The sequence below is a fragment of the Hevea brasiliensis genome, chromosome 8, assembly GCF_030052815.1.
Source record: "Hevea brasiliensis isolate MT/VB/25A 57/8 chromosome 8, ASM3005281v1, whole genome shotgun sequence".
In the NCBI taxonomy this organism is placed as follows: Eukaryota; Viridiplantae; Streptophyta; class Magnoliopsida; order Malpighiales; family Euphorbiaceae; genus Hevea; species Hevea brasiliensis.
Genome location: NC_079500.1, coordinates 27,410,520 through 27,437,503, shown reverse-complemented (window position 1 = coordinate 27,437,503; position 26,984 = coordinate 27,410,520). Strand labels below are relative to the sequence as shown.

The window sequence follows — 26,984 nt, the reverse complement described above, 5'->3', positions numbered from 1 at the left end:
AATAACGTACACTTGACGCCACTATTTAGCTCTTCCAACGCAGGTGTGGCCCACCACCACAAATCTACGCTGTCCATTTTTTTCCTTTTTTTTTAAATAATAATAATACTAACAAAACGTGGATGAATCATGAGCGACCACGTGGTTCAAGAAACCCATAATTTAAAATTCAAAATTATCAAATTATTTTAAATTAAAATTAAAAAAAAGTAAAATAGAAAAATAAATTTTTATAGGATTATGTAATTTTTATTTATTTTATGTTTTATTAATCCCATTTTATTAATTATATTGACTCAAATCTATATGTTATTAAAAAATTTTATTTAATTTAATTTTTACCTATTTTTTGATAGGGGGAATTAAATAGATTTTTTATTTTTTTTAAAAATATAAAATTAATTTTAGAAAGTATTTTAATTGAAAAATACATTGAATTAGTTTTTCAACGTTTTAAATAGATCGAAAATTCTATTTTGGGATCAAAAGTTATGCATTTTTTAAGTTTTTAGGAAAATTGGATAGAATGGATTTTAACAACCGAAATGGGAGACTTAGGCAGCCAAAATCTATTTTTCAAAAATAATATTTTGGTAGAATAAAATTCGGCAGTCAAAGGAGGAGACTTTGATAGCCGAAATTGAGTTTCTAAAAGTCATTAGGATGTGTTTTTAAGTGGTTAAATGGTTAGCTTTATATTTAATGTACCTCCAACGGTCATATTTATGCCAAAACTATAAAATATAATGTGTTTTTTTATCTAAAAAAAGTAACAACAATCAGTTATTTGTGAATTTATTGTATTATAACTTTCTTTCATACTTTCTTTCTCTAGAACTTGAGCGAAAGCATTTAATCCATTGGAATTTCTTTTGAGTTGTAATTTCTTTGTTGTTTTGAGATGGAAAGTGAGTTTGTTAAATGATTTATTATTTCTTTTCAGTAGAGAATGGTTGCAGAGTATTGAATTGCTCTTTGAGTAAAAAGGAAATATGAGAGTGTTTAGATTTGCACTAATGGTTGTAAGGTTTATAAGAGTGTTAGAGGTTGCACTCAAGATTGTAAGGGGTTCAATCTTCACCTAAAGAAGATTATTATAACGGAGTGAATTCTTAATGAGGGCTTTGAGAAGAGAGGAGGTGCTTATTCTCAAAAATCCCTCTTAGCCTTTTACATTTTTAATTAGAATCCAATTCACTCCTCCTTTTTGGTTACTACAAGGGACAACATTTAGGTTATGAACCATGCTGAATGAGTTTTCTAATGATTAATGCTATCATTAAACTTAATTATAAGGTGCTCTAGTCTTGAATTGGGTGCGATAACTGTTGTCCCAAAATAGTCCAAGAGGGGGGTGAATTGGACTTTAACAATTTTTCGGCCCTTGCTTATAGCCTAATGAAAAATTGTGGCTTTGTTCAACTATGTGATTCTTCTATATAACGAGAAAGTAATATGTGCTTCAACAATGTGTTTCTATGTTGCAATTCAATTCTCAATCAATGTATATGGCAATCTCTAATAAAGCATTTATCAACTAATTTTCTCAAGTCTCTCAATATGTCCACAAATTTATCAACTCAATCTATTTAACCAACATTCACTATCATGTATATGAGAAAAGAAATTTAAATTGCATAAAAGTAAAGAGGTAAAGGTTAGAGAAATCAAACACAAGGATTTTATAGTGGTTCGGCTTAGCTAGCCTACATCCACTCTCTCAAAGAACCCTCTTTGAGTCTTTTCTCCACTATTTGCTCTTTTGAAGGCAAGAGACCAAAAGCCCTTTACAATTTCTCAACACCAAGCTTTTACACCAAGGTAGCTTGAAACCTCCACAAGTGCTATCACAAGCACTTACACTTCCAAGCTTCAATAGGTGCTTGTACAACCTCTCTTGAATGCAATTCAATATTTCAACACTCACTCTTACTCAATACAAATCAAACTATAAAGAAGAGATGAGTTGATTTGCCAATGGTAGCTCAAAATCTTTAGATGCTCTTGAATGAAAGCAATAAATGAAAATTCAATGTTGGAGATCAAATGTAAGCTTTCATTAAATTGTAAATGAAGTAAAGAAGGTGTATTTATAGTCCCAAATTATTTTAGACCGTTTGAAACCCTTTTGGAACGTTATACACACTGCCCAAGACAAAATAGCCGTTATTTTGTCCTTGTGTGCAGTTGAGCGACTCGATAAATTAGCAAACTAATAAAATTTTAGGAAGCGATCGAAACTGGTTAGCAAACTAATGTTTTTAGCAAACATATTAGCAAACCGAAAATTTTAGCAAACCAGTTAGGAAACTAAGTCAACAGCTGCATGTCTCAACTTGCAATGCAAAATGATTTAGACCTTTAAAAAATATTTCAATAATTGTGTTCAAGGTCATGATGAGAAAAAGTAATCAGAAAATAAATTTCCATTTTTGAGCTCCATATGACTAAATTCTCATCTATTCTTTTTCACAAAAAGGCCTAAGACTCTAACACTATACTCTTCATACCTTTTCTTTGAGTCTTGGCTTCCATAGTCTTTTTCTCATTTTGGATTTGTCTTGGAATGCCTTTGAGTATCTTTTCTTCTTAGATGCAACTTCAAAGGTTCTTTATGCATAAGACAAAGAATCTACACATCACTTAAAGGTTAGGTTAGATAGATTCTCTTTGAGTTTTGTTATCATCAAAATCAATGCTCATTTTGAGCTACACGGGGTCAACAATCTCCCCCTTTTTGATGATGACAAAACTCAACTGAATCAATCAGTCAAAAATAAAAGTGTGTGAGAATATGTGTGAGTGTGTAAATCCAAGTATAGTATACCGAAAATGCTCCCCCTAAATACATGCATATAATTTCCAAGAAGTTCATTTTCTGTACATAAGCTCCCCCTGAATTTATGCTATAAAGCATATTCACAATTTACAAGTATTAACACAAGTATAAGCATATATCCACAAGTATCACTACACTTCTCAAGTATATCAACACATTTCCATATTTCCATGTTTCATCAACACAAGTTTCCATGTTCATCAACACAAGTATAAACACATATATAAACACATATTCACATATCCATATCCATTCTCCCCCTTTTTGTCATCAATCAAAAAGGAAACAGGAGAAAATACCCAAAAAGAATCATGTTAGCCAAAATGTAAATGCAGTAAGGTAGACAGTAGCAAACTAAAAACCAAAAGTAGCACACAGACTAGTAAACTAAAAATGCAATCAGTAAGCTAAAAATCCAGATGAGATGCTATTTAAGTCGTTTACTCCTGCGAGTGGATTTTGTAGGCACCATTTTCTTCCTAGGCAGTTTAATAACAGGGGCCGGAGGTGGTTGGTCAGCCACTTGATCATCTGGCTCGGCCTCATCATCTTCAGAAGGTGGTTCAAGAGCAGCAGCGAGGGTCTGGTACGGATTTGATACGGTTGACTTGTACCTTTTCGTACCTTTCTTTGCTGCAGGGGCAGCAACTGCAGATAGCTGAGTTTGAGCACTAGCTTGGTGATCTTTTACAGAAGGTTCCTGGTGTTGCGTAGGAATAGCAGCTGGCTCAACTAGTGGAGCAGGAGGAGGTTCAACTAGTGGAGCAGTAGGCTCAATGGGTTCAGATTCTGGAACCTTTTCACTTTCCTTGGGTAACTCACTTGCAGCTTCTACAACCTTGGGATCATCAAGTGCAGTGGGTACATCAGCTGTAGGATCAATCTCAGGTTCAAGAACCTGGTCACTAGCTTGTTCATCAGGGGCATCCACTACAGGTTCAAATTCTGCTTCAGCAAGTTTACCACTTTCACATGCCATATCAGCAGGAGACTCTTCAACTTTGTTGCTTTCTCCCTTATCAGCAGAAACCTGAGTACCAACATCAACTTTAGTTGGAACTCCAAGTCCCTTGGCCTGCTGAAGAGCCAGAATCAGCTTCTTTAACTCCTCATTTTGAGTGAGTAGGTGACTCACTTTATAGTCAACAACATCTACAAATTTTCTGAGAATATCAAGAGATTGAGTTGTTGAGCTAAAATGGTCATTAACAGCAGCTCTTAGCCCTTGAATTTCATTCAAAACTTCATTACCAGAACCAGAATCAACTTTAGCAGTGAAAGAACTACCCTTTTCAAATCTGGTCTTTCTCCCATCAGTGTCTGAATGGATTTCTCTAAGCACTATCAAGTCACCTCTAGAGCTTTCCTTAGTGACATTCACCTCTAGCTCTTTAAACACAGCAGTCAACAAGTGTGCATAGGGCAGTTTACCAATTCCATAGGCCTTGCACATGTTTTTGAAAATTAAGTAGGCTAAATTTAACCTAACTTTACTCACAATGTGCCACATAATACACATATCCAAGTGACTCAGATAGCCATAACTGCCAGATTTCGGACAGAACACATAGTTTACCATACTGTGAATAATTTTGATATGCTGGAGGGCTTTGGTACTGGTGGATTTCTCATTTTTGGCAGTGCTAGCAGGAAATACCTCATTCTCAAACTCAACCAGATTAAAACCTGCTACTCTAGCAACATCCTTATGCGTGGAAATTCTATTTCCATCATTGGGCAATTTTAAAGCCGTGGCTATCAATTCAACAGAGACACTATATGTATTTGTATTCAAAATGACTTCAAATCGATCCTCATCATCAACAGTGCGCAAGGTTCTATAAAATTCTTGTACAAGCCTAGGGTAATATTCATTTGCGCATTCACAGACACCCAACCAACCTTGAAATTCAAAAAGCTCTTTAAAGTGAAAGTTTACCTGATTAAAGTACTCCCATTTGATAAATTTGCAATCTAACAGTGCTTTATCCACTGAACCCGAAAGCTTTGCGATACCCATTTTCTTTTGAGCCTCCGTCCCTTGCTTCTGTACCGCCTTTTTCTTTTTTGGTGTGGATTTAGGTGTTTCAACACCTTTGGATGAATGAGAAGACTCACTAACCGATTTAGATTTCGGCACATTTTGCTTACCTTTCATTTTCTTCCGTAATGCCGCGACAGGAGCATTGTCGGATCTTGACGAGGAAGATGAAGCGGCAACAACAGGGGATTTTCGTTTTGTACGAGCCATTGAGACAAAATGAAATCGGGTAATGGTATTTTGGTGAGTGAAGAGAGGAAGAGAAAAAGAAATTGAGATTTTCGGTGAGTTAGGGTATGCTTCGCCTGAAAAAGGTATCGGGTATGGTTTTTGGGAGGTGACGGCAATCGATACAGAGGAGAGAGAGAACGCGTGAGGTTTCGTGTGGCAGAGGATTTAAGTCCTCTTGAGTCCCGCGCTTTTCAGTGTCACTGTACTTTCAACTGAACCAGGTTTCTTACTCTTTATTTTATTATATATTTCAAACAAGTTTATCTGTCCCTATATACATATAAACATTTTTATATGACTGACACAGCACTGAGAATGCAATATCGAAAAAAGATAAATGCATTGCTGAAACATGCAGAAAAATTTCAAGAACACTCACCTTTCTGTTTGAAATTTGAACAGTACAAGATATAGCAAACTAATTTTCGTCACGCAATATTAGCATACAACCTAGTAAACTAATTTCGCGAGTACACAAACAAGTTAGCTAATATACTTTAAGGATTTTTCAGCAAACTAATATCACAGCAGATCAATTACACATTTAATAAAATGTAGATACATGAAGTTATTATGACTTAGATTTTAAGCAAGTGATTCACACATACCAATTTCCCTTCTAATTCTACAAAAGGTTTCTTCATTAAGAGGCTTTGTAAAAATGTCAGCAAGTTGATTTTCAGAGGCAACAAACTCTATTTTGATATTTCCATTTTGAACATGATCTCTAATAAAATGATGTCTAATCTCAATATGTTTAGTTCTTGAATGTTGGACTGGATTTTTGACCAAGTTTATGGCACTTGTGTTGTCACACTTAATTGGAACAAGATTATAATTTAAACCAAAATCTTCCAATTGTTGTTTCATCCATAGAATTTGAGCAACACAACTACCAGCAGCTATATATTCTGCCTCAGCTGTAGATAAAGCTACTGAAGTTTGTTTCTTACTGTGCCAAGAAACTAGTGCATGACCAAGAAATTGACAAGTACCTGAGGTACTTTTTCTGTCCAGTCTACTTCCAGCAAAATCAGAGTCACTATAGCCAACAAGATTAAATGATTCGCACTTTGGATACCATAAACCAATTGATTGTGACCCTATGAGATATCTAAAAATTCTTTTAACTGCACTTAGATGGGATTCTTTTGGACATGATTGAAATCTTGCACACAAGCAAACACTAAAGTGTATATCTGGCCTAGATGCAGTAAGATACAAAAGAGAGCCAATCATACCTCTATAAAGCTTGGTATCTACTTCTTTACCTTTTTCATCACTGTCCATTTTAATTGTTGAACTCATAGGAGTGCCCATGCTCTTCAAATTTTCCATCTTAAATTTCTTTAGCATATCCTTGATGTACTTTGATTGATTTATGAAGATGCCATCTTTCATTTGTTTAATTTGAAGTCCAAGGAAGAATGTGAGCTCACCCATCATGCTCATTTCAAATTCATTCTGCATAATCTTAGAAAATTTCTTGCAAAGAGATTCGTTAGTCGCACCAAAAATTATATCATCAACATAAATTTGCACAATGAGCATATCATTATGATGCTTCTTAACAAAAAGTGTTGTATCCACTTTGCCTCTTTGAAAATCATTTTGTAAAAGGAATTTACTAAGCCTTTCATACCATGCTCTAGGAGCTTGCTTTAAACCATATAAGGCTTTAGTAAGTTTATAAACATGATTTGGATACTCATGATTTTCAAAGCCTGGAGGTTGAGCAACATACACTTCCTCATCAATATAACCATTTAAAAATGCACTCTTGACGTCCATTTGATAAAGCATAAAATCCTTGAAACATGCAAAGGCACACAACATTCTAATAGCTTCAATTCTAGCAACCGGAGCAAAGGTTTCATCAAAATCAATCCCTTCCTCTTGGTTATAGCCTTGAGCCACTAGTCTAGCTTTGTTTCTAACAACATTGCCTTTTCATCCATTTTGTTTCTAAAACCCATTTAGTACCAATAATTGAATGATCTTTTGGTCTAGGCACTAAATTCCAAACTTTATTTCTCTCAAATTGATTTAGTTCTTCTTGCATAGCAAGAATCCAACTTTCATCATTTTGAGCATCTTCAAAACATTTAGGTTCAATTTGTGAAACAAAAGCAACATTACCAAAATATCTTCTCAATTGTGCTCTAGTCATCATCCTCTGAGATGGATCATCAATAATGTCTTCTTGAGGATGGTTTCTATGGAATCTCACATCTTTAGGTAAATCTTCATGTTGGGGCTCATTTACTTGTAAATCTTCCAAATTTGGCATTTCTTCATTAATTTGATCTTCATTGGCATCATGGACATCTATTGTAGTTTCTCCTTGAGTTTCCTCATCTTTGTCATCAACTTGTTCCATTTCTTGACTTGATATTATATTTTCTTTTTCAAAAACCTGTTCATCATTATCATCACAAGCATTTTTCTTTCTAATAGAAGGGTTAGCCTCATCAAACAATACATGAATAGTTTCCTCAATAACCAAAGTCTTTCTATTGAACACTCTATAGGCTTTACTCTTTGTTGAATACCCAAGAAAGATTCCTTCATCGGATTTAGCATCAAACTTCTTTAAATTATCCTTCTTGTTATTTAAAATATAGCACTTACAACCAAATGCTTTGAAATATGAGATATTTGGTTTTCTTCCTTTCCAAAGCTCATAAGGGGTCTTTTTCAAAATTGGTCTAATCAAAACTCTATTCAACACATAACAAGATGTATTATGACTTCAGCCCAAAAGTACTTTGGCAAGTTATTTTCACTTAACATAGTTCTAGTCATTTCTTGCAAAGTCCTATTTTTCCTTTCTACTACCCCATTTTGTTGTGGTGTCCTAGGAACTGAAAAATTATGATTGATTCCATATTTATCACAATATTTCTCAAACAAATGATTCTCAAATTCAGTTCCATGGTCACTTCTTATAGATGAGATGCAAAAGCCTTTTTCATTTTGAACCATTTTACCAAAAGAGGTGAATTTTTCAAAAGTTTCATCTTTGTGAGCAAGGAAAAATGTCCATGTATATCTTGAATAGTCATCAACAATAACTAAAGCATATGACTTTCCACCAAGACTAGTAGGAGTTACGGGTCCAAATAAATCAAGATGAAGCAATTCTAATGGCCTAGTGGTAGACACAATATTCTTAGACTTAAAAGATGCTCTAGTATGCTTTCCTAGTGCACATGCTCTACATTGAAATTCATTTTCATACTTAATCTTAGGAAGACCATTAACAAGTTCTTTCTTAGACAGTTTTGAGAGTGTATGCATGCTTGCATGACCCAGTCTTCTATGCCATAAATAACTAGAGTTATCAAGAGATACTAGACATGTACCATGATTAGTTTCAAAATTATTCATGTCAAGCAAGTAAACATTATTTGATCTATTTGCAATGAACAATGTGTCATTATCTAAACTATTGATTGTACACAGAGACGAAGTAAACTTTACCTCAAAGCCTTTATCACACAGTTGGCTTACACTTAGCAAGTTGTATTTCAAACCTTCAACAAGCGATACATCTTCAATACAAGGTTTGGTGCCAATTGTGCCATTTCCAATTATTTTTCCTTTCCCTTTGTCTCCAAATTTTACATATCCTCCATCTTTCATTGCAATTTTTGAAAACTTGTCTTTTCACTACCATGTGCTTTGAACAACCACTATCTATATACCATTTATCACTTTCCTTCATTCCTTTGCAACAAACCTGAAATTTAATCATTTAGCTTTAGGTACCCAAGCAACTTTGGGTCCTTGGGGGTTAGTGACCTTAGGTAAGGTTCCCTTTGGTACCCATACCTTCTTTGTCTTAAGATGACCTTTTCTAAATGCACAAGAACTAATCATATGACCTCTTTTATTGCAGTAATAACATGTAACATTAGGCAGGGAAGAAGTAGATGCTTTAATGAAATGATTCTTATATTTGTCATAGTTCATGAAACCATCAAAACCAATTCCATATTTTTCACTCGGAATTCTTTGGTTTCCAAGAAGTACATCTAGAGTTTCTTTTCCTTTTGTGAATTTTGCTAAATCATTTGTCAAAGACTCTACCTTAGTTTCAAGAACTTTATTTTTCTCAATGAGCATCTCACATGTTTCTTTTGATATTTTCAACTCTAAGTCTAATTCTTTAAACAAAGCAATTTGTCCTTTGTAAAATTCATTTTCTTTATACACATTGGACATGGCAGTGTTTTGTGATCTCAATGATTCAATCTCTAAATTCATTTTAGTGCACTTTCTCTTGTATTTTCTATACTCATCATATACTCTAGCAAATGCAAGTTCAAGTTCTTCTACATTAGGAGATTCATAAGAATTTACCTCATTGTCGCTTTCTTCATCTTTTGTGAGCTTTCAACTTTCTCCTCACATGCCATCAAACAAAGAAGAGCAGACCTCTTTGTCACTCGATTCATCATTTGAAGACTCTTCACTGTTGCTCCATACTACTTTCATAGCTTTCTTGCTCCTATCTTCTTTTCCTTTCTTCTTTTTGAGTAGTGGACATTTGGGCTTGATATGTCCAGGTTTGTGACACTCATAACATACAATTTCTTCTTTTGAATCTTTGAAATGTTTATCCTTGGGAGTATACTTCTTCAAGAATTTCTTGTATTTGCTTCCACCCTTCTTGAAAGCTCTTTTAAATTTTCTTGCAAGCACTGACCATTTCATCTTCATCATCACTTGAAATACTTGAGTTGTCACTTGAGTCAACTTTAAATGCAACTCCTTTCTTCTTATCTTCATCTTTGTTTGATTTGAGAGCAATGCTTTTCTTCTTCTTTTGCTCATATTCAACTTCATCCTTCTTGTATACCATCTCATGTGCAATGAGAGAACCAATGAGTTCATCATAGGTGAACGTTTTGAAATCTTTGGTATCTTGGATAACTGTTGTTTTTGCTTCCCAAGACTTTGGAAGTGATCTAAGAATTTTCTTCACAAGTTCAGCTTCCTCAAATTTTTTACCAAGTGCTTTGAGAAGATTTACAAGATCGGTAAACCTTGTACTCATATACGCAATTGATTCTCTGGCCTCATATCAAACAACTCATAATCTCGAATCGAAGGTTTGCTCTGGATTCTTTAACAACATCAGTTCCTTCATAAGTCACTTCAAGCTTATCCCAAATTTGCTTAGCGATTGACATCTGAAACACGATTGTATTCATTAAGGTCAAGTGAGCAATGCAAAATATTAATAGCTTTAGCATTTATAGAGATTTTCTTCCAATCATTGTCATCATATTCATCTTCATGTTTTGGAACCTTTGTAGTTCCAGTACCATTCTTTTGAGGAACATGTGGGCCATTTTTAATAATTCTCCATGCATCAATATCTACAGATTGTATGAAATTTCTCATTCTTACTTTCCAAAATGAATCATTAGTGCCATTGAAAGCGGTGGTCTAGTGATTGAGTATCCTTCAACTAAAGGTGCAGTATACTGGCGGTATTACTAGATGAACTAGCCATTATGGATCACTCTAAGGTTGTAATACCTAAGCAAGAGAGTCAAGCTCTGATACCAATTTGTTGTCCCAAAATAGTCCAAGAGGGGGGTGAATTGGACTTTAACAATTTTTCGGCCCTTGCTTATAGCCTAATGAAAAATTGTGGCTTTGTTCAACTCTGTGATTCTTCTATATAACGAAAGTAATATGTGCTTCAACAATGTGTTTCTATGTTGCAATTCAATTCTCAATCAATGTATATGGCAATCTCTAATAAAGCATTTATCAACTAATTTTCTCAAGTCTCTCAATATGTCCACAAATTTATCAACTCAATCTATTTAACCAACATTCACTATCATGTATATGAGAAAAGAAATTTAAATTGCATAAAAGTAAAGAGGTAAAGGTTAGAGAAATCAAACACAAGGATTTTATAGTGGTTCGGCTTAGCTAGCCTACATCCACTCTCTCAAAGAACCCTCTTTGAGTCTTTTCTCCACTATTTGCTCTTTTGAAGGCAAGAGACCAAAAGCCCTTTACAATTTCTCAACACCAAGCTTTTACACCAAGGTAGCTTGAAACCTCCACAAGTGCTATCACAAGCACTTACACTTCCAAGCTTCAATAGGTGCTTGTACAACCTCTCTTGAATGCAATTCAATATTTCAACACTCACTCTTACTCAATACAAATCAAACTATAAAGAAGAGATGAGTTGATTTGCCAATGGTAGCTCAAAATCTTTAGATGCTCTTGAATGAAAGCAATAAATGAAAATTCAATGTTGGAGATCAAATGTAAGCTTTCATTAAATTGTAAATGAAGTAAAGAAGGTGTATTTATAGTCCCAAATTATTTTAGACCGTTTGAAACCCTTTTGGAACATTATACACACTGCCCAAGACAAAATAGCCGTTATTTTGTCCTTTTGTGCGAAGTTGAGCAGCTCTGATAAATTAGCAAACTAATAAAATTTTAGGAGCGATCAAGAACTGGTTAGCAAACTAATGTTTTTAGCAAACATATTAGCAAACCGAAAATTTTAGCAAACCAGTTAGGAAACTAAGTCAACAGCTGCATGTCTCAACTTGCAATGCAAAATGATTTAGACCTTTAAAAAATATTTCAATAATTGTGTTCAAGGTCATGATGAGAAAAAGTAATCAGAAAATAAATTTCCATTTTTGAGCTCCATATGACTAAATTCTCATCTATTCTTTTTCACAAAAAGGCCTAAGACTCTAACACTATACTCTTCATACCTTTTCTTTGAGTCTTGGCTTCCATAGTCTTTTTCTCATTTTGGATTTGTCTTGGAATGCCTTTGAGTATCTTTTCTTCTTAGATGCAACTTCAAAGGTTCTTTATGCATAAGACAAAGAATCTACACATCACTTAAAGGTTAGGTTAGATAGATTCTCTTTGAGTTTTGTTATCATCAAAATCAATGCTCATTTTGAGCTACACGGGGTCAACAATAACAATGGATTAATTGTATAGCACTTCCTGGTTAATCTAATATGTAAGGAAAGATAGGAAAATTGTTAGCTTTTATAACTAATTTACTCAATTGAATAAATTTGCATTTTTAGTCAATGATCAATACATGTTACATGATAGATACACTCTCTCTAATGAATTTGTTGCAATCTGATTATGTTAAGTTTTCATAAGTGTCATTAGCTTTAGTTTATATTCTAATATTCTTAGTTTAACTTCAGTAGTTTAGTGAACACATATTAAAAACCCCCATTTTATTTTACTCTGCATGTTTAATTTGATATATTAGGTGTTTATTTTATTTGTTTTAAGTTTCTTTTGTTTATTTGTGTTTCTAATATGTTTTCTTATTTGCATTTACTCATTCTCTGTGGGATCGACCTCTGCTTACCTTATATACAAGTAGCTTAGGTAAATTATTTTTAATTGGTGCATTCGGCACACATTAAAAACAAAGTTGAAGTGTTGACAAAGAAAAAAAAATTTAGAAGATGAAATAGTTTATTTGAAGAAAGAGTTGACCATCGAGATGAGGAAAATTTTGATTTTGTTTTATTTTGCTCTTTTTTCTGAGGTTGTTTTATGTTGTTATGCATATGTATAGTAACAGTGAACAAGCTTTGTTAATATTGGCTTGAATGTATATGTTGACTAGAATGGGATATGGTAATTATATCTATAGAACAAAATTTGGCTTATAATTTCTTATGTAACACCTCTATTTGTATAGCCTGGTATATTTCACTGTTCCGATGATAGGTGTCAGTCCGGACAATTAAGAGAATTAAAACTACGTCTAAGAAACCTAGATAAGCCCTGAACACGAATAATTAGTAATTGTCAATTAGTTGAGTATAAATAAGAAAAACAGAACACAAGAAGTTAAATCAGCCGAGAGTCATAGCGATGGGTGACCTTCTTCGGAAGGACTGCGAAGTCAATTTAAACTCAAATTTCGAACCGTAAAATGTGACGCTGCAGTCCTTAAGACTATTGCGAACACAGTGAAAAAGAGAAAATCATAAAAAAGAATTGTTAAGTCTATCAAATAATTAGGTCAGGATCCGGAAGAAATATTGAATTATTTGCAAATCGGATCAAACTGGCGAGGGGCAATTTGATCAATTGACCCTGAGAGCTGACTCCTGACCTAACTGTCAAATAAAATCGGAGAAAATAAAATTTCAGAATCGGGAATTAAATTAAAGAACTAAAGAAAAATAAATGAAAAAAAAAAGAGAAAAGAAAAAGTTTTCTTACATCATGTTGATGACATCAATTATGATGTCAAAATTAATTTTTAATTTCTCACAATTTTTGACCAATTCAAATACAAAAAATAAGACCTAAAATACATAAAATTAAAACAAAAAAAATCAGCTCTCCTCTCCCACAAGTTCGGCAGCCTCACCATTTCACTCTCTTCCATTGCCAAAACCACCATTAAAGCTTGGTAAAGCTTGAGTTTTCCCCACTAAACCCTAACTTTTCCAAAATCAATCCATAAAAACTTGTTGACTTCACTTGAGAAGAAGCTTGAGCAAGAAAAGAAAGAAGAAAAGAAGAAGAAAATTGAAGATTTAACATCCAAGTTGAGGTTAGTAATTTAAGTTGAAAAATTCAGTGTATTGTTTGTGTTTTTAGCTTAACTAACCTAGAACTCAACTTAAAAATCAAAAGAAAACATCTTTGGAGGACCAATTGTGAATTTTGGCCAGCCTTAAGGGAGTAGAGATTTCATGGTTTTGATGAATTAAAAAGCATAATTGAGTTGAAATATATGGGTAGGTGTTGAATAATGACTTAAATTGCATAAAATTTCAAAATTGTGTAGTTAGGATTTTGGCACCTAGGTTTTGGAAGACGAAAATTTGGAGAAGTGGTCAAATGGTGTGTTTGACTTTGTTTGAGGTGAAAAATGGTCATTTGTGACCAATTGGGGTGTGTTGGAAGTGTTGGAATTGAGTGGAGATTCAGATTGGATGTGGGCAGTATGCAGGCAGCATGACCAAGGTCCATTTTAGAGATCAAAACTGAAAATTTACAATCCCAATTTGTATGAGGCTAATTGGGAATGAAACTAGACACAAAATGACACATTTTTCATTTAGGAATCATGCCCAAAAAGTGACCATAGCATAGTGAACAAATTGGCCAAATCTGGATGTGAGTGTTCTAACCTGTACAAAAATGACCAAATGAACAGTATTTGTTCATCTGGCCATAACTTGGGCTAGGCAGGTCTACATGACCTGAAATTTTACCAGTAGAAAGCTGAGATATAGACCTAAAACTTTTAGGAAGAACACAAATCCAAGTTATGCCCTTAACCAAGTCATTTAGCCACCCAAAATTGGTAACTTAAAACTGCCAGAACCAGTTTTGGTGCCCAGAAATTTGGGTTAGGCCAATTCGGCAGCCATGATTTAAATGGCTATAACTTGAGCTACAAAACTCCAAATAGAGTGATTCAAAAAGGGGAATAAAGTTAAGATAATAAGGAACAATTTCTATGAAGAAAACTTAGCCAAATTTTAACAGCAACATGACCAATAGAACAGTGCAACATAGGACACAAAAACTGAAAATTTACAAATTTTGCCTAAAAGACTTAAGTTTTAAGAAAACAACCAAAACCAACAAAATTGATGACCCAAATGTGGTATGTGAGTATAGTTGGAATTCCCATACCTATTAAGCCTTAGAAAGTCAACAAATTGACTTGAATAGTATAGTGAATAGTAACCCCAAAACATAAATTTTAAAGAACGTCAATTGTAGCATATTAAAGCTAGGTATAAGTGAATTGAATTTATTTTGGATTATGATGAGTTATGATACTGAAACACTGTGAAACTGTGTGTTTCAGTGGAAAGGAATACCGGGAAAGAACCCGAGGGATCGAGTCAAGGCCAAGAGGCGACTCGTATAAGGTTTGTGCACAACATAGAAATTCTGTAAATTTTCTTTTGCACATGGTTTTGAATGAATTGAAATATTGAATTGTGACATTATTGTATTGAAATATTTATTATGCTTTTGTTTTAAATTGTTGAAAGTTATTTGTGTATGTTTGAGATGTCAATAAATGTTTAGTAAATTGCTAAGACAGTTTTGAAACCACAGTGTCATAACCATATATTTGAATACCTCACTAGCATGACTAGTGGAGGAAATCAGTTTCGAATTTTGATTCCTTCTCTGATTGAAGTGTTGAGGTGTGTGCCAGTAGAAGAAGAAAAAGAATAGGTTCCCATATATTTGAGCTAGCTAGCTAGCCTTGTGATGTGACTTCTCATAAGCCTCTGACTATTGAGATGATTATTATTTCGAATGACATGATATAACTGTGTGTTTTTATGAAATGTGTTTTGAGACTTTTGAAATGAAATTGTTTGGATTAAAATTTTATAAGTCATGTTTTGAATGTATTGCTCATGTTCAATTTTAATTTTGAATAAATATGATTTAAATTCCACATAAAGTCTATTTCAGTATGTTGTGCATCACTGAGTCCTAGTACTCAGCGATGGCTGTTATTGCTGTCGCAGATATAGAGATTAGAGGAGCAGCAGAGTGAGCTACTGAGGATTGAGGAGCTACCTTCTCTGAAGTTTATCGGGTATTTTATACCCTAATTGTAAAAATTTATTTTGATATATGTAATGTATGTAAATATAGAACATGGTCATGAGCAGTTGTATAAAGCATGTAATAAATTTTGGTTTGGATTTTTCCTAATGTAAATATTTAGAGTAATGTATATAAATTGTTTTATCTTTAATGAAATATGAATGGAAGTATTTTGTTTTAATTTGAATGAAATTAATTAATAGTATTTTGATGATTGTTGAATTTTGGAAATTGAGGAATGATGTTGAAATTGGTTGGGATGGTTGTGAAATTGATGAAGTTGTTGAGACAAATTATTGGAAGTGCTTTTTACAGGTATTTGAAGAACTCTTTTCTTAAAATACAGACGGCACTCTGCCGAAATTTTTATAAAATTTACGAAAAAATAAAATTTGACAAAAATCTTAAATAGTTTTCAAACTCTAATTAAATGTTTTGATACCTATTAAAAAATGCTCACCACTTATAAAAAGTAAGAAAATTGTTTTAAAATCCCTTGTAGGGTACTTAATGAGTTATCGGTAGGTGAAGTTCGGTAGTTCATTAGGTATTTAATTGGTAATTATGCAAACTTCAAAGTTTAATTGTAAAAATTAGTAAACTTCATAGTTTTTTTGGCAATTAACACAAATTTAGGGTTTTTGATGTGTCTTTTCAATTATAATATGACAGCTGACATGAAACTGTTAGTAGTATGCCATAGAGCATATCATTTAATATGTATCTCGTACATGTTTTATTAATAAAAGGCATTTTCACTTTTTAGTTTACATAATATATTTATGTGTAATAAAAAAGATCCATTAATATTTTGTTAGAAATTCTATTCTTAAGTTGTTAAGAATATGAGTGAAAGTATTTATAGCATAAAGTATCATAAATAGGTTCACAATCGAGGATACTTCACAATAAGGACATGACTTATCCAGAAAGATTGTATTCATGTTTGTTTCCAAGTTATTTATATGAGATATAAATAAGATGGAATGGTGAGTCTCATGCCATATAACAAACATGATAGGTACTTATATATGATAAGTAGGTCGAACCAATGACATTTATGACAAGCACATGGAGTTTACTCTTGTTAATATATTGTAATACATCATATCAGTGCATATAATCTTTAGACCTGAGATAGCACAGTTATCTTGTATATAAGTGGTTTGAGTTTGATACTGCTTTCATACTTGTATTGTGTATGGGTATATGGGCATATGTTGGCTCCTATTAGTTATATATGGAGGTAGGTGTTGATCAAGATGGAATCTGTTCCTCTAAGTAAATAGGGATAAAATCCTATGTTCATTTAATTGTTCTTGATGTTTCAAGTTCCTGGCCAGGACAGATAGATTTAATCAGAAAAGAGTTTCTGATGAGAAAATTCTTTAAATCAAGAACTGGAATTAAAAGAGAACATAATATTCATAGCAAATAGGGTTTGACATAAACCATGACTCCAGCTTGAGTTGGGATTTTGTAACAGAGAGATTCTAGTGCATGGTAACATATGATTATAGGTTCATTTAAGGTAAACCCTATTACTGATTGGGTGGCCATGGCATGCTATGCTAGGTGTTAACCATGGTCTATGAGGTGCATAAAATGATTTAGAGAAATCATTTATGGTAAGAAAGAGTTCTGATGATATTAAGAGTTGATATCATGTCTCATTGCCAATTAGTGATGAGCCTAGTAAGTCACATACATACACAAGTAATCACCAAATTAAATATAATTTAATTAATTAATTAAAGAGTTTAATTGATTAATTAAATGGGTTTGGTTTGCAATTAGATTGCAAAGTTCCTAGCATCACTTGAAACCAAATCTAGATTATTAGATATATAGTATAAGTTAAATTTATATTTAAAGTATTTAAATATGAATTTAATTAATAAAAAATTAATTAATTTATTTATATTTGATATAAATTGATTAGAAGAAGAGAAATAATTATTTTGGGTTGAGAACTCAAAATTAAGACCCAGGGGTATTTTGGTCATTTCACAAGGTGACATGTGATACCATGAGATAGTAACACATGGCACTACACATAAGCTTGCCATATGTCTTTTAATCATGTAAGATGATTAAAATTAAGATTAAATATAGGTTTGACACTTGGCACAATGTGATTGGGTCAATTAAACCTAGAGCCAATCAGAAGGTGACATGTGGTAAGGGTTTAAGTGGTGACCTAGCTATATAAGTGTTGTTATGAAAGAGTAAAACGTGTGGGCTGCTATTCTCTCTTTGTGCCGCCACCCTTGGCTGCCCTCTCCCCTCTTCTTCTTTATCTCTCATTAATTCAAAGAGATTAGCAAATAATTTATTGAATTAAAAATACTAGAAATTATTTCTAGTGTCCTGTTTACATCTGTAATCTCTCAAAAGGCAAAACTTGATTTTCTAATTCATAGAAAAAGCTTTAGAAGTTGTTCAAGGGCTGCTATAGGTGATCTTGGTGTGGACAAGCTAGAAGGACAACATCTAGTGTCCTAAAGATGCATCCCAAAGGTGTCAAACACATTGCAGTGTATCAAAAGGTTAGTGCACTTGTTCTTGATCTAATATAGTATTTTAATGGATTAATCTGTTAATTCTAAAATCTTAAATGACAAATGTAGATCCAAAAATATATTAAAAGAATTTTAATATGCTGAAAATAAATCTTGCATGATGCATGTGACCTTAGATGAAAAATTTTGAATTTTAATGATCTAAACTTGTATTTTTCATACTTCCGCTCCTTCAGAAACTCCGTTAAGTGTATTAACAGTTTTTTGAAGGTCATGGTCTATTTAAGACATTAATCAAACATAAGGATTTAATTGACAATTGTGTAAATTTTAAAGTTTAATTATAAAAATTGTCAAATTTCACAATTTTTTTGGTAATTAATCATTTTATTAAGATAAAATATTTAATTTATCCTTTATATTTATTATAAAAGTTTAGTTTTATTCATTTTCAACTTTTTATTCAAATTAGTCTACAAGTTTCAATTTAAGTTTAATTTAACCTAAAAATAAAAAAATTATGGGCTAAATTTCTTAATTTTTTAATTTAAATAAAACATTCAAAAGTTTAACTTCTTAATTTTGAAACTAAATTTTTTGAAATATTTATTTAAGCATGAAAATTAAGAAATTTAATTTCTTGATTTGCTTTATTTTTTGACTAAATTAAATTTAAATTGAAATTTATGAATTAAATTAAATAAAAAATTAAAAATAGACTAAATTAAATTTTAAGCCTTTTTATTAATGTCAAATGATTTACCAATGCATTAAAAATTTGATGGGTAATGGATTTTGAAATCCATTATTAATTGATATAAAAGAAGGGCTTTAAAGGCAGGATTTTTTCATGCATAAATTATCAATGGATTAAAAATTTAATGTTAAATTGTATATTTTCTAATTCAAAAACTTATCATTAAAATTTATTAATAAATCATACACGTTTTGTTAAGTAAAAATTTTACCAACTGTTGTGAAACCTGTCGATAATTTATATAACTTTTTTGAAGTCAAAAAATTTCGATAAATTGTAAGTTTTATCAATGGATTTTTTGAACATTTGTTATACAATAGTATAAATACTTTTAAAAAATTAAGTCTAATATTTTTTTATTTTATATATGATCTACATTAAAAAAATATATAATGGACAAGATTTATTAAAATTTATTATAGATACTTTCGTTTGGTCAATAATTACTCAACATCTAAGTTAAATTTATAGAAAGAAGATAAACTCTTTTAGTTATTAAACTGCTCACTCAAATTTTATTTTGTTTTTATTATAGTTTTTTAAATTTAAATTACAAAATATGCTATAAAGCACTGTAGATTAGCTTGCTTACTAAACTAAAGATATGTTATCTGTTCATGAATTTGTCTCTTCAGTCATATTTTCTTATATATTATAATTCTTTTAATACAAAATAGTGTTTATTCATGATCAATCATGTCTTGATAAGACCAAATTACAAAAGCAGTTTATCGGAATTATTATTGATAAAATATATTTTTAAATAAATTTAATAAAATTAAAAGTTTATTTAAAATTTAATTTATATATTTTAATTATAAAATTTTTAATAACATTTAAATGAATTAAAAAAAAATTTTTTTTTACCACCTAATCTCAATCTCAAACGTGCCACAATCCGATAAGAAAAAAAATAATTCTCTCAAAACGAACGGTTCGTATTCAATCACCAACTGCACCTACATCACACTGAATCCCACCACCCGCAGCCACAAACAACCAAAGCCAATCCCATCACCGTCCAATTCCTCGTGTCGGAAAGCGGAATCCAATGGAAAAAACCCACCTTGCACAATCTCATTGGTTACTCATCACATCCATCTTTCAACTCTCTCTTATTGGCTCACATTGCGTGATGTGGGTGACTCTGATTAAAATAATAAAAATAAAAAATAAAAAAAATCAGCACTTTAGGCCCTTAAATGGCGACTCGTGTCGACGTGCAGTAGACACTTGTCGCCTCCACCGGCCAAGCTCAGAGAAACGACACTGTTCAGAGTCGCTCCCTAGTTTCCACGCCGATTTTTTTTTTTTTTTTAACTTTCATTTAAAAAAAAAAAAGAAAATTAAAATTATTAAAGGTAAGTAAAAATCCCACCGCTTGCTATTTCCTATCTTCCTCCCTCCGTCTGTTTCCCTCTCTTTCTATGTAGCTTTGTTGTATTTAAGTGTACTTTTTATTTTTATTTTCCTTCTATTTATTTATTTATTTTTCTTATTTGTTTTTGTTTTTTTTGGGTTTTGTGCGGGTTTTTTTAGAAATTCGGTTTTTTTATTTAATTTTCTATTTTGATTTGATGAATGATGAGTTCTTAGCTGATGGAGGGAGTTGTGGTGCTCGAACTCGAATGGTGGATTGATTTTGTATTTTTTTTTTGGGGTGGTGTTACTGGCAACGAAAGTTGAAATCCAGAAATGGAATGGGGTTTGGGGTTTGATTCTAGTGATTTTTTCACTGGGCAGTGGTTCTGATTTGGATAAATGAGTTGCTTTTAAAATTTTTTTTGGGGGCTCAAGTTTGATATTTATTTGAGTTGGATATGAAAAAGTTATCAGAAAAGGATTTTTTTTTTTATTTTTTATTTTTGTGAAAGAAAGAATTTTGATAATCTTTTTGGATCTGGAATTGGAGGATAACATGACCAAAGCGCCTGAGATTTAATTGAGCTGCATCAATTTAATGGCTATCTTTGTTTGTTTGATTTGATTCTGGAACTTCCAGTTCTTGTATTTGGTACCGTTTGAGATTCTTGGAGAAGAGATCTTATTATTTTCTCACAACCCTATAAATCTATACTTGATTTGTTTGCATTTTCTGTACCTTTTTTTTCCCCTCTTGACTCTTCTAATCTATAGCTTGATTCTTTCTAGCAAATTGTTGAGTGAGAATTCTTCTTTGAAAGTCGTGTTTTTATGATTTCAATTCTTCCAAGCTAGAGTTCTGTTTGTTTTAATAAATTCTTGAATGAGGGATCTTATTTGAAACATCTAACTTTCTTGACTTCACCTCTCCAAAGCTATATCTCAGTGTTTAATTGTTTTCTGTAAAATATTGGATGCCATGCGGAACTTTATTATACTTATTTGAAGATATTTATTGGTTGGTGTGTTTTCAAATGTTCTTGGGAATGGGGTATCACTTGAGCTTTCATTTTTGTGTTCTTTCAGCTCTTTCAAGCTGCAGCTAACTCTGGTTTTGTCACACAGAATTTTTTAGTTGTCTTCCACTGTAGTTTTTATGTTAGTGGTTGTTAGAATTTGGTTCTCTTTCATTTTATGATTTGAACTGAAAATGTAAGCATGCTAATGCTTTGCTCACTCTTTACTTCATTATGGTGAATTTTGGATCTCAATCTGAAGAAAACAAGCTGGAAGGAGTGGGATTTCATTATGATCTACTGAAATTGGAAGAAAAAAAGATACAGGCCTGTTTGATTGAGCTGTGACTGTTGCTACTACTATTGTCAAGAATGGGGTCTCATTTGAACTTCAAGAACTTTGGTAATGCCCCAGCGGGGGAGAGCAGCAATGCAAAGCCATCAGGTTTAGTCCGCCAGCCTTCAGTATACTCATTGACCTTTGACGAGTTCCAGAGCACATGGGGTGGAGGATTTGGAAAGGACTTTGGATCAATGAACATGGAGGAGCTATTGAAAAACATATGGACAGCTGAAGAGACTCAGGCAATGACAAGTACTGTTGGTGCTGGAGAAGGAAGTGTCTCTGATGGGAATTTGCAAAGACAAGGTTCTTTAACTTTGCCCAGGACATTAAGTCAGAAGACTGTTGACGAGGTCTGGAAAGACTTGATGAAAGAAAGAACGGATGGTGCTAAAGATGGGAGCAACATGGGATCAAATTTGCCTCAGAGACAAGAGACTTTGGGAGAGATGACTTTGGAGCAGTTCTTGACCAGGGCAGGGGTCGTGAGAGAGGATACTCAGCTAATTGGAAGACCAAACAATAGCGGATTCTTTGATGAATTATCGCGTCTAAATAATTGTAGTAATAATAATAACAACACCAATTCTGGTATAGCTCTTGGGTTTCAGCAGCCAAATCGAACCAATGGACTCGTGGGGACACGAATAGTGGAAAACAATAATAATATCGTTACTAGTCAGCCTGCAAATTTAGCCCTGAATGTAGGTGGAATCAGATCCTCTCAGCCACTACCTCAGCAGCAGCAGCATCAGAACCAACCCCAGCAGCAGCAACCACTCTTCGCCATGCCCACAAATGCGGCTTTTGCATCACCTATGCATTTAGTGAGCAGTGCTCAGCTTGCCAAACCAGGAGTGAGGAGTTCAGTTGTTGGGATTGCAGATACATCGATAAACAATAATTTAGTTCATGGTGGAGGAATGGGAATGGTTGGTTTAGGTGCTGGGACTGTTACAGTTGTAACACCAGCTCCTGCAAATCAGATATCACCAGATATGATCACAAAAAATAATGCAGATACGCTTTCTTCACTTTCACCAGTTCCTATCATGTTTGGCCGGGGAAGAAAAGCCAGTGCAGCTTTGGAGAAGGTAATTGAGAGAAGACATCGGAGAATGATAAAAAATAGAGAGTCTGCTGCAAGGTCAAGGGCTCGCATGCAGGTGAGTTTAGTGAATGAACTACTATGCATCAATCACTTACTGAATACTATATCCAACTCTTTTAAGTTGTCTTTGTAATTTGATTGGATTATGATACTTAGGACCTAATCAAGGGGCTATTTGTTTTCTTGGTAGTAATTTTATGGGTCCAAGTTTTTTTTCGTTGCAGCTTAGAAATCTAGTCTAATGTCTGTTTGCCACTACCTTGTTCTGCCCGTGTAGATTTCATCCATAAAATCCCTTGATTTTCGTCTTATAATTTTTCTCTAAGATGCTAATGAATTAGTTTGAAGAAAGCTCCACTCATGATTTAGTTACATTTGGCAATGCCAGGATATTATGTTGATTGCATCAACGAGACATTGCAAATTGTTCTGAAGAAAGGTTGCATATTGGTGGAACATTTAGAAATTACTGGACAGACAGAAATTAGCCAACATTTTTTTAGAATCCTGCTTGTCAGGAATATGATATTTGTCTTCATTTAATTGCCACTGCTGCGTGTTTCCAACACTGTCTCTACAAGCTGCTGTTCTTGTATCAGTTTTTCGTGGTCAGAAGGAATAATCTGACATAAGATAATGTGATGGTGATCGTGCTATTGTAATTATGCAAACATTAATGCTTAAATTTGAACTGTGCAGTCTTAATGCCCTTAGTGTTAAAAGGAGCTTTAGCTAGTGACTAAGAAGATCTTTAGCACAAGAACAATGTAACTTGCCACATGGGGTACATGATAGAGAACGTATGAAACTGGCCTATTTTGACTTATTTATCCACTTTTGGTGATTGTATAAATAGCCCTCCAATTCATGGTGTCAGAATAAATTCAAGGCCATATGATGGGAATGTATTTCTGAGGTTTTACTTGACTAATTATCTTTCAACTTTTGAAGGATGCTTGTTTAAAGCATCCATCATTTTGATGGATGTATTGTGAATTAATGATGCATAACAGGAAGCATGGCACTGTTTCATCTCACAGTAATCCTGAATAAAAGAAAGTTTAAATGCAAATCACAGTATTCCTAGGGAGTTGTTGAAATTTTTCCTGCTGTTGGGGTTTGAGAAATTTCTACTGAGCGCATCAGCTTGGCTACTAATTGGAAAAACTTCAGTATGAACTGCAAATGTTGCTAAATTTCTCTTTGGGGTTCCTTATAGGCCTATACATTGGAGCTAGAAGCAGAGGTTGCAAAACTTAGAGAACTGAACCAAGAGTTGCAGAGAAAACAGGTAAATTCTTTTGTTAAGTTCAAATCTCAGAAAATTTTAGGCTCTATCGAACTTCCTTGACCTTGCTTTCTATGCTGCAGGCAGAAATTATGGAAATGCAGAAAAATCAGGTATTGGCCTCATTACTAATATCATTGCCTCACCTTAAATTGAATTCTGATCAAATACAAGATCCTAAATCATTATTCATGAACAGAAAGTAGGGGTGAGCAGATTTCGGCTCAAACTAAAAAATCGAACCGAACTAAATCAGTTCGGTTTAATCGGTTCGATTTTAAAATTCAATCGGTTCGATTCGGTTTTATATTATAAAAATTTCTATTATTTCGGTTCAATTCGGCTTTGAAGAGGAAAAAAAAGGTTAAACCTAACTGAACCGAATGATAATTTTATATATTCAAATCGAACCAAATCGAATCGAATCGAATCGATTTTTGAATTAATTTATTTTTATGGGGAATTTATGAATTATATTTAATTTTATATATATAAAAATTGTTTAATTTCATTGATTAATGGTTATTAGGTTCAAACCAAAGTCAAAATTAGATCAAATAACTTGAAAATTAAGTCTAAATTAAAAAATAATAAAAAATTAAAACCGATCGGTTTGAACTAAACCGAACCGAAATAGAACAGATCAGTTCGATTCGATTTTTTATCCATTTCAGTTCTGTTCGATTTCTAAAATATGTAATTCGGTTTTCATAATTTAATTCGGTTCAATTCGGTTTGGTTCGGTTCGGTTCGAACCGAATGCTCACTCTTTACAGAAAGCAAATTTACTATTCATATATGGTAGTAAATTCTCTGATTATGTGCTTATTTTGATAATTCCTTTCCAAGGTGTCAAAATTATTGATCAACGAATTTTAATTCTCAGTCTTTTCAAATCTGTGTTAAAAGATGGGAATGGATGATATTATCAACATTAGGTTGTATGGGGAGCCAAATCAACAGAAATAAGGTATCTCAAGATTGGTTTTCTTGATAATGAACCTTGTAGTGTTATGACCAATTTTTTGTTCTCAATTTATTAAAACGAAGATGACCATGTGAAGTCATTACAATACCATGTGAAGTCATTACAATTTTTTATTAAAGCTAAGATGACAATAAGTTTGCTTGGATTTGCATGGTGAGTGAGCTAGGAATTATCTCTCATCCATTTTGACCTTCAGTAAACTTAGTAGTTTGAAACTGAACCATATAAATGCTTACTTATGACAAAAGCCAATAATGCTGTCTAGGTTGACGAAAATGAGAAGGTAGTTTAAGGAATGAGTTGATGATAAATTTCAAATTGATCTTTCTCTTCCCTTCCTTGGTCTTTTTGAGTGCATTACAGACGCTCTCAATTTCAAATCGCATTGTAGATTTGCCTTATTGAAGGGCTTTTTTTCTTGATAAAACTAACTATTCAATCAAGAGTCTGTTTTCTTCTAAGTTTTCCTAATTTGTGAAGACAATTTAACTTTTGGCAGCTAAGATAAGAAGCTTATGATCCTTTTCTGTTTTGGCAGTTTTTAGACACAATAAATGGGCAACGGGGATCTAAAAGGCAATGCTTGCGGAGGACACTGACAGGCCCTTCGTAGAGCTCATATTATTGATTGTGGACAGTAGTAGAGCTTGAGAATGCAGTCTTCGCCATTTGTGTGTAGGGATTGGAGGGTGCAGCTTTCACCTGCATCTTATACTTTGAAGGTTAGGTAGCTGTATGTATAGGTACAGAGAGTTGAGTTGTAAATTATGACTTGAAATTGGTTTCACACTATAGATTAAACTTTCTTATTAGTGTCATCTCTATTTGCTTTTCATTTGTTCGTAGAGGACATGTAGGATAGTGAAGCTAGTTTGCTAAGAGGTATTGCACTGTTAGCTTAATAAATTTTAACAGCAAAGAACTAGCTTTATTAATGACATCTGTATAACAATTGGCGTAGGTGATTTTGCTCTCTATTATTTTATGGTTATCCTCACGCCTTTTTTAGCTCTTTTCTAATTTCCTTTTCAGCTTTACAAATTTCCTAAAGATGAATGCGTATTTAGGAAGTAGAAGGTTTTGTGATAAATTTCAGCTTTGTTTTTCACTCCTGAATGCTGAGATCAGCAGTACCTACATATCTTTTCTAGTTATCTTTTTTGGTTCAGGTGTTACAACACACAGAAGGAAAGCCATAAGGCTCTCTGGGGTTTAGCCGATTCTTTGCGATTGTTTAGACAAGACCTCTACTGTGTTTTAATATCCTTTACCTGTCTCCCGTTTTCATTCACTTCATCCTTGGACGCCAGCATTGACGTTTCTTCTGCTGATTCTCACCTGCATACTCTACAACCTTTCTTCTTATGTACTCTCAACCTGCAACCTCGCTTTCCTTCTGGTTACATTGCATTCAGATTTTTTACTGCTCACCCTAACATTCTCTGCCTCTCACCTATCCCTCCTAAGCCCAATTTCTACACATTCAACCACATGGCCGACATGGCAGCAAATGCCTCCTTGTTAACAAGGCCCAACAACTCAATTGCACCGATGCCATCATCCAACTCAAAATGGATCAATTACAGCGGACTCAACTCCAAAAAAACAATTTTCAAGGGCAAGCTTATTTCTAGTGGGAGTTGGCATATTTTGGTTTAAATCGAGCTGAACCAATTTGATTCAATCAGTTCGGTTTTTTAGTCTATACGATTTAGTTTGGTTTTGAAATTTTTATGATTTCAATTTTCATTTTGGTTCGGTTATTTTTTTCCAAAAACAGAACCAACCCAAATTCCCTAAAGCGTCATTTGGAGCGCCTGCATATACATATACATGTTTTGCGTTCCA

General features: G+C 33.2%; 2 protein-coding genes across 3 annotated transcripts; one reads left to right on the top strand and one right to left on the bottom strand.

The window, feature by feature from the left end:
* Nucleotides 1-3,266: 3,266 nt before the first annotated feature.
* Nucleotides 3,267-5,090, bottom strand: LOC131182116 (uncharacterized). The gene has a single exon (XM_058150761.1). It carries the CDS (start codon nucleotides 5,088-5,090, stop codon nucleotides 3,267-3,269), a length of 1,824 nt encoding a protein of 607 aa, XP_058006744.1.
* A 15,322-nt stretch (nucleotides 5,091-20,412) lies between these two features.
* Nucleotides 20,413-26,127, top strand: LOC110654676 (bZIP transcription factor TRAB1). Of its 2 annotated transcripts, XM_021810744.2 has the most exons (4): nucleotides 20,413-22,915; nucleotides 24,080-24,151; nucleotides 24,232-24,261; nucleotides 25,675-26,127. In XM_021810744.2, exons 1-4 carry the CDS (start codon nucleotides 21,779-21,781, stop codon nucleotides 25,747-25,749), a joined length of 1,314 nt encoding a protein of 437 aa, XP_021666436.2. In that variant the 5' UTR covers nucleotides 20,413-21,778; the 3' UTR covers nucleotides 25,750-26,127. The 2 variants fall into 2 exon arrangements, with proteins under 2 accessions (XP_021666436.2, XP_058007493.1); XM_058151510.1 differs by lacking the exons at nucleotides 24,080-24,151; nucleotides 24,232-24,261; nucleotides 25,675-26,127 and adding an exon at nucleotides 23,249-23,768 and having other exon boundaries at nucleotides 21,703-22,915.
* The last annotated feature ends 857 nt before the right edge of the window (nucleotides 26,128-26,984 follow it).